Below are 8,266 nucleotides of genomic sequence, written 5' to 3' on the forward strand. Positions count from 1 at the left end.
CTGTGTGCAAGTATCCCCCGAATTTGCGCGCGGATTGCATCTGCTCTCCTGCTTGCTGCGGAGCGGATGTCCTCGTGGTTGCATCGAGAATCTGCCACATTCTGTAAAAAAAAAAATATCACAAAGCCTCCTTTGTTTCACACGTTGCCTTGGCATCCCCCTCCCTTCAACCCTCTGTAGTGCTCTGTACAAAGGGGCTGCCACCCTCGTGGCTGACACTTTTCTTAGCTGCAAGGCTGGAAGGCCTCCAAGCCAGCTGCAGCTCTCTTTCAGGAGACAGACATGGCCTGTCTGGTCTTGGCTCTTTCTCCATCACCCTCATTCATGTGAGTTAAGGCACAGCACCGTGTATACACAGCCAGGGACATACGCACACATGTATACATCTATATGCCAGGGGATGATGCCACAGTCATAACCATCATTACAAAAGGTTTTCCTTCCCCAGCCTCCCTCATCTTCCATTTGAAAATGTAACAGGTAGGGCGCCTGGGTGGCTCAGTCAGTTGAGCATCTCGATTTTGGCTCAGATCATGATCTCATGGTCCATGAGTTCGAGCCCCGCATCAGAGCCTGGAGCCTGCTTCGGATTCTGTGTCTCCCTCTCCCTCTGCCCCTCCCCTGCTCATGCTCTGTCTGTCTCTCTCTCTCTGAGATAAACATTAAAAAAAAAAAAATTTTTTTTTTTTATAGCCCATTCAACACTTAAAGTTTTGCAAGCACAGCTCACCCCAAGCTATGATGTGACAGGGTGGGGAGGGGTGTCTGAGACACAGTCTTCGCCAGGCAAAACTCACAGGTGGGGCAGACACATGGCACAGATAATGCCACGTGGCTCGACTCTAGAATGAAGTAGCAACAGTGTGAGGTACATTCATTATGGGATTCAAAGCAGAAAGGCTCAGGCAACCGTAAGAAAAGGGAGGAGGGGCATCCTACTGGAGCCGGAAGGTTTCAGGACCGCAATCTACAAAAAGGAAGGGGACACGGTGTGCAGGAGCCTGGGAAGAAAACTGTCTCCCCCCAGGCATTCACCCAGGCTACACACATGTCCCTGCCAAGCACCTAAAGTCAGGAACACAGAGGAATGAGGTCTAAATCCCACAGCACTGGAGCCAGCCCCAGGGCTTAAACAGAATGGTATTTCTCGCAAAGGGAACAACGAAGGCAAGAGGAGTTTTGACGACCTCAAGTCCCCGTGAGAATGCAGGGCCAGGGGACTGGGCAGAGGTTGGGAGGAGCCAACCTGTGTTTCAGTTCCCATTCAGTCCCGGATTTGATAGGCGCCTCCAGGAGTCACACTCTCAGATCCCCTTTATGAGAATAATGATCATGGCAGGGTGACTGAAGGTCTAGCCAAGAGAGGCACTGGTGTAGAGGCCCCACTGTTTGCAGTGGCTACACCATACAAGAAAAAAAAAAAAACAAAACCTGTGAGGTGAAGTTTAGCAACAGGGAGAAATCTCCACGGGTGTGGTCAGCAGTTGACCGCCAGTACCACACAAGGCTGAGTGGCCCCTGCCCCATGGTAGTCTCCTTCCGGCGGAACACCCAGAGTCCCCTGGCCAAAGAAGCTTGCAAATCATCAACGCCTCTCCATCCTCAACCCTCAGTGCCCATCTTGCTAGAGACATTCTGAGTGACTACAGAGGAAGGGGACGTGTTTGCTCTGCTTTCCTGCTCACCCTCACCCTCACCTCTTGTAAACCTCTGTCTCCGTTGCCCCCACAAGAGAGCCTTTCCCAAGGGTCATTTGCAAGCCTTTTTCTTCATCCACAAACCCGCAGTTCTCCACTGACCCCAGCTGTCCTGTAAAGCCTACTTCGATGGCCCATCTAGATCATGGACCACCATCCCCCTCCCAGCCCCCTCACCGGGCTGGAAGGTGGCAACCGCGGAAAAACAGGGCCACTCTCCTCGACGGGGCTTCGGGTGACATCACATCCTCCGAACGCGAAATCTGGCTCCTCGGCCGGCCGGCGAAGGGCGCAACTTCCCCCCTCGGGGTCCCACCAGCTCCTGCGCGCGTCCGCTCGTGTCACTCAGCGCCGAGTGCGCCATGGCCTCTCCGGTGACTGCCCAGCTCCTGCCGCTGGCCTTGCTGCTTCGTGAGTTGGCGACCCTCGGGGAGGGCGGGGGCGGGGCAGACGCGGGGAGCCGGGCTCCCGGCTCAGTCTGGACACCTGCCACCCGCAGATGCCGCCGCAGCCGCCGGGCCGAGCCCGTTCCGCTTATCGCCCAGGAAGGTGGAGGGCAGCCTCGGCCAGCGGGTGGAGCTGCAGTGCGAGGTGCTGCTGTCCAGCGCGGCGCCGGGCTGCACCTGGCTCTTCCAGAAGAACGAACCTGCCGCCCGCCCCATCTTCCTGGCGTACCTCTCCAGAAGCCGGACCAAGTTGGCCGAGGGGCTGGACCCCAAACAGATCTCGGGCCAGAGGATTCAGGACACCCTCTACAGTCTCACCCTGCACAGATTCCGCAAGGAGGAAGAAGGCTACTATTTCTGCTCGGTCGTGAGCAACTCCGTTCTGTACTTCAGCGCCTTCGTCCCGGTCTTCCTGCCAGGTCCGAGCGCCCAGGGCGCGGCACCTCTCGGTGTGCGGTTTAGGACTCCTCTCTGAACCCGTGTTCACACGAACCCCCCGCTTTCGAGCCTCTTAGAGACCTTTTGGGGGGGGGGGCTCCTTCATACTGCTCCCATTTCACAGACGAGGAAGCTGAGGCTAAGATGCGGCTGGGTCGAGGCTGAAGATGGCTTCTTAGGTCCGGCCGATTTGGGCTCGAGTTCGGGTGCTCGTCTACTCCTGGGCAGTTACTTAAATTCTGTGAGTCAGCGTTTGCTCGTCAGTGACCGGCGGATATCAACCCAAGCCCGCAAGCTTGCGGGTTGAGCCATGGAGAGAGGCTGGGTGACCGGGAGCGGGCTCCTGCGTTCCGGTCCGAGGCGCCGGGTGCGCTTGGCGGAGCCGGGGACTCGGCAGGGTACCGCGCGCGCCGCAAAGGGGTGAGCGCGAATCCTCGAAGTCCCTAATCCGTCTCCCCGCCTTGAGTGCAGAGATCCGCGAGCGCGGAGGAGGCGCCCCCTGGGGCAGAGGCGCGTGGGGCAGTGGGGAGGGTTAAGGTAGATGTCCCCGGTCCGACTCCAACTAGGCTGTGTTTTTCCCGCAGTCAAGCCCACCACTACGCCCGCGCCGCGACCGCCCACTCAGGCGCCCATCACCACGTCGCAGCGGGTGTCTCTGCGCCCGGGGACCTGCCAGCCTTCAGCGGGCAGCACAGGTGAGACAGGCACAAGGTCCCGGGGCGGGAACCGGCCAGGGGCCGTGCGGACCGCAGGGAGAGCCCCTGCTAGGGCCAGCCCTGATCCTGGAGGTAGAGGCGAAAGCTGTCCACGTGGTGGGAAAACAGACCCGGACCCAAGAGACAGGCCCAAGCTGGTGGTATGGGGTGGGAGGATCGCCGGCCGGCTCCTAAATGTCGGCGTTTTCGGTGTCTTCAGTGGAAGCAAGTGGGCTGGACTTGTCCTGTGACATCTACATCTGGGCACCCCTGGCTGGGACCTGCGCCTTCCTTCTCCTGTCGCTGGTCATCACCGTCATCTGCAACCACAGTAAGTCCTAGGGAAGCGCGGAGTTATGGGAAGCGGTCTGCTCCACTGGCTCCGACTGCGCGGCTTGCTCTAAGCAGCCCTTGCCCGCAGACAGGATGGAGATTTCTGGGACTCCGAGCTGCACTGTAGGGTAAGGCAGGGCCCATTTTTTTCCTGGAGACAGAACTCGAGAAAGTCCCTTGTCCCTCTGCTTTCCACTCTCCGGGACATTTTCCCGACGACAGAGCCCTTATCCCAGGGGCCGTAGCTGTGGTGAGTCCATTGGCTAAGGACAAGCGAGCGCACAGATCCTGGCTTATCCCAAACGCCCGCGGGGGAGGCTGCCGCTGTGGCCCTGGGACCAGTGCCCAGAAAGGCTGGTCAAAACCATGAGGAGTTGAGACTGACCCTTAGCCGCCTCCTCATGAATCCCTTACTACTTTGGGTCCCACCGTGGGTGACTGTACTAACCCATCTTAACCCACATCTGTATTTTCAATGCTTTTTAAAATTGATGAGAAGAGGGAAGGAAAATTCCCTTACCTGGCTCTCAAAAGTTATAATCCTAAAGAAATAGGAAAAGGGAGGGAGAAACTCTATCTGGGGACTGTTGGGGGGGGTCAGTCACTTTACCCCTTCTTTTTCTTATCCAGGGAACCGAAGACGTGTTTGCAAATGTCCGAGGTGAGTGTTTTGTAATCCCTGGGCCTAACACTGGGCAGCCCTGGGCAGAGGCCGGGCTTCCCAAACAGTAGTCGGTGGGAACCCTTCCCAGAGAGAGGCCACAGCAGTGGAATTCTGGGAGCAGGGAATCAGCATAGTTCTTGAGCAAAGAGAGGCACAAGGCAGGCACTGTGGGGGAAATGGGGGCACAGGTTGGGCTAATGGGGAGAGCAGTGTGACTATAGTAAATCTCCCTCTTATTTGGCCTAGCACCAAAAATCCCATCTGAAGCATTCCCCCAATGAATCCTAGCTCCTCAAAGACCTGAGGTCTCTTCATCTGGATGATTCCAGCTGGCTTTTATTGTTTTCTTAAGAAAACTTTTCCTTCCCACTTGCTTGTTCTAGATTTTTGAGAGTCTAGTGTTTTGAGAGAGAGCCAATCTTCTATCAGGGAACCAAATAAACAATGGTCTAGGTTCCTAATTTCCCTGTGTCAATGCAGGGCCTGGATTTATGACCAAGGACTGGAATGGAAGAAAAGGGAACCAGAGGCAGGGGCAGTTAACTATCTGGCAGCTCAAGTGACTCCCTGATCCAATTCCAGGCTGTGATCATTCTGAAATGATCAGGAAAGAAACAAAAACAAAGACCAGTGTCTGGAAGAGAGGTCTCCGTCTCCACTGTCCTTTGAATTTAGGCTGAGGCAGCCCTGCCCTAACATCTCACTGGCACCACTGGAGCCCTGCACTGTGGTGGGGCTACACTCAGGATCTCTCTTATCCACACAGCAACCCCATGTGAGAGATACCACAGTCCCATCTCACAGATTAGCAGCTCAGCTCAAGAAACCCACCAAAGACGGCAGAGACATGATGACACCCAGATTATCGATAATAATAAACCACTTGATAAAGCCTGCAGAGTCCCAGCTACTAGCCATATATATACGTGTATATATATATATATATATATATATATACACGTATATATATTAATTTCAAGTTTCATAACAATTTTACAAGTAGTTACCATGACCACCATTTTTCAGATGAGGAAACTAATGGGTAGGACATTTAGTGACTTGTCCAAGGCCATACAATCAGCAGGTAGCAGAGCTGCGATGTCTATCCAAAACTCAGGCTGCTTCCTACGATTGGGGGGTTGGGGGATGGGGTTGTTTAAGGATAACATGTAAGAATTATATTCACTGGTTTCTTTCAGTAGATAAAAATATTTCAAGGTTTGTTTTTTAAGTTTGAGAGAGAGATAGCATGGGCGCATGCACACACACACACACACACACACACACACACACATACACACAAGCAGGGGAGGGGCAGAGAGAAGGGAGAGACAGAATCCCAAGCAGGCTTTGCACCATCAGTGCAGAGCCCGATGTGGGGCTTGAACTCACCAACTGTGAAATTATGACCTAAGCTGAGATCAAGACTCTGACACTTAACTGAGTCATTAATTTTTGAGGCGCCCCCAAATTATTTCAAGTTTCATTCCTAGGGTTTGCATTTCACACTCCTTGATATTTCCCTGCAGGAAGTCAACTTCACTATCGCATATATCTTTATATATATATATATATATATATATATATATATATATATATGTAACAATGGAAATGTAATGAATTTCCAATGCCTGTTTTAAATGCTATAACAAGGGGATAAAGACCCTTTCAAAACAGAGAAAGATTTTTAGCATTTTCAAGTACTCGGGGTGCAGTTGGGAGCTTTTGGAGGAGAATCATCCCTTATCTGTATCTTTTCTGAAAATTCTCATTCTGAAATGAACGGAGAGGAGCACCTGGATGGCTCAGTTGTTTCAATGTCTGACTCTTGATCTTGGCTCAGGTCATGATCTCACGGTTTGTGAGTCTGAGCCCCACATCAGGCTGTGCACTGGCGATGCAGACCCTACTTGGGATTCTCTCTCTCTGTCTCTGTCTCTCTGCCCCTCCCATGCACTCTTTCTCTCAAAATAAATAAAAAAAGAAAAAGGAACTGAGAACGCAACTCTGCCCTAGAATGCAAAGCTATACTGAGTAAGCATATCTCAGGGAACCACATGCCTGAGTTAACATATCTAGTGATGACTGAGGGCAGCTCAGCTTCCACAGAGACGTTTGGGAGGATGGTGTGTGTAGACATGACACTCATGATGCATTAGCCCATTTAGGAGGCACTAGCCCAGTACTGAATTAACACACATTTTTAGTGTGACATCAAATGTGGGTTGTTTGTGTGAGATAAAGTAGCTCTGCGTGGCTGATGGTGGTGGTTTGCTCACATCCTCCCCTATCCCTGTGATCCTCCCAGGGGCTGAGAATCAGGTCAACTGATGATGTTGGTTATCAGCCTCTTTTTGTCACCTCCATGGGTACCCTGACAAAGGCTCCAAGAAGCTAGACAAACTGGTTTCAGACCCTGGCTCCACCACCTCCTGGATATGTGACCTTGGGCAAGTTCTCCAGTCTCTCATTCCCAGTGCCCCTCACTCCTCAGGTAGCTGTGACCGCGAGACGACAGACACGTGATGCTTGACAGGGTTGCTGACATCACTCACCCAGCCCCATGCTGGTGTTCCAGGGACAAGTCCTCAGGCCCTGTAGGGGCCGGGAGGCTGGAGAGGGTGGGGAGACATGCATGGATGTTGCATCACACCGTGGGGGCTCTTGCTGCAGTAACAGTTGGTCACCTGTCTCTCTTTCAGGCCCGTGGTCAGAGCAGGAGGCAAGCCTAGCCCTTCAGAGAGATACGTCTAACATGGAGATGGGCCCCATGCACCAGCCACTACAAGACCAAATAAAACTCTCTTTATGAGGACAGTAACAGTCCTTCCCTTTCTGTTTTTCCAGCTTCCTTCTTAATGTATCTGTTCTCATTATTATTTTCATGGGGGTGGGGTGGGGAAGTGACTTTTTCTTTATGTGTTTTCCTCAGTTGACACAAAACAAGACTGTATGTCTACAGTACACCACAAGGGTTACGATACCATTGTGTGCACGCACTGGGGTAAAGGGTGGGCAGGCCAGAGCTACTGTGAGCCATGTTCTCGGAATCTGGCGGTTAGAGCTGGTGGGGGAGGAGGGAGCCTTGACATAGCTTAGCCCAAACCTCTTCAGTGGACATCCAGGGATGGGGGGGGGCGCAGCTTGATCAGAGTCACAGCAAGGTTCAAGGCTCTTCCTCCAGCCATTCAGATCTTTCTTCTGGAGACCTCTGTTTCAGCGCGGGGTGTTGTGTCTCAAACCTCAAGGGCACAAATTATTTCTTGAGCACCAGTGATAGAGCCATAGCCCCAAAGAGGTAATAGAATAAGAGAACTTCTGCCTTTCAGAGTTCGATAATGTAGTTGAATAGTATCAGACTTTGTAAATTATGAAGTGTGAAACTGTATGGAGTAGGAATGCCTCAAAACGGAAAGGGTTAACTGAATCCTGGCACATGAAGAAAATCTCTGTGAAATCTGCAGGGGAGGGGGACAAAACTGCTCGCCCAGCCCTTGCATTGCAGAGGGGCCCATGAAGGAGGGGAGACCACTCCTTTCCGAGTGTGATTTGCGTGTCAGTCTGGTAAGGAAGCTGAGAGCCAAGCATGCTGCCCTACATGCACACTTCCTCTCTTATGGACTTGCGGAAGCAGTGAGTGCTGCTTGGAAGAAAAAAACGTAGATAAGGAAATAAGAATCACCTGTAATTCTTTGTCTCGGGTATAGTCCATTGTTAATATTACGGTGCACATTCTCTATTTTCTATGCATGTATGTGAAGTACATACTTCCGTTTTTAAAAAGTGGGATTGCACTGTGTGTTTATAAATGGCTTTAAAAAACAAACATTTATGGCATGCTTTTTTTTTTTTTTTTTTTTTTTTTTTTTTATTTATTTTTGGGACAGAGAGAGACAGAGCATGAACGGGGGAGGGGCAGAGAGAGAGGGAGGCACAGAAGCGGAAACAGGCTCCAGGCTCCGAGCCATCAGCCCAGAGCCTGACGCGGGGCTC

At 52.2% G+C, this 8,266-nt stretch overlaps 1 protein-coding gene across 2 annotated transcripts; it reads left to right on the forward strand.

The window, feature by feature from the left end:
- The first annotated feature begins 1,933 nt into the window (after positions 1-1,933).
- CD8A (CD8 subunit alpha) lies at positions 1,934-7,094 on the forward strand. 2 transcript variants are annotated; one of them, XM_058683405.1, is made up of 6 exons: positions 1,934-2,108; positions 2,197-2,592; positions 3,166-3,276; positions 3,497-3,607; positions 4,240-4,270; positions 6,976-7,094. In XM_058683405.1, the coding sequence occupies exons 1-6, from the start codon at positions 2,060-2,062 to the stop codon at positions 7,025-7,027; spliced, it is 750 nt and encodes a 249-aa protein (XP_058539388.1). In that variant the 5' UTR covers positions 1,934-2,059; the 3' UTR covers positions 7,028-7,094. The 2 variants fall into 2 exon arrangements, with proteins under 2 accessions (XP_058539388.1, XP_058539389.1); XM_058683406.1 differs by having other exon boundaries at positions 1,937-2,108; positions 2,197-2,562.
- The last annotated feature ends 1,172 nt before the right edge of the window (positions 7,095-8,266 follow it).

This window comes from Neofelis nebulosa, chromosome 9, assembly GCF_028018385.1.
Source record: "Neofelis nebulosa isolate mNeoNeb1 chromosome 9, mNeoNeb1.pri, whole genome shotgun sequence".
NCBI lineage: Eukaryota > Metazoa > Chordata > Mammalia > Carnivora > Felidae > Neofelis > Neofelis nebulosa.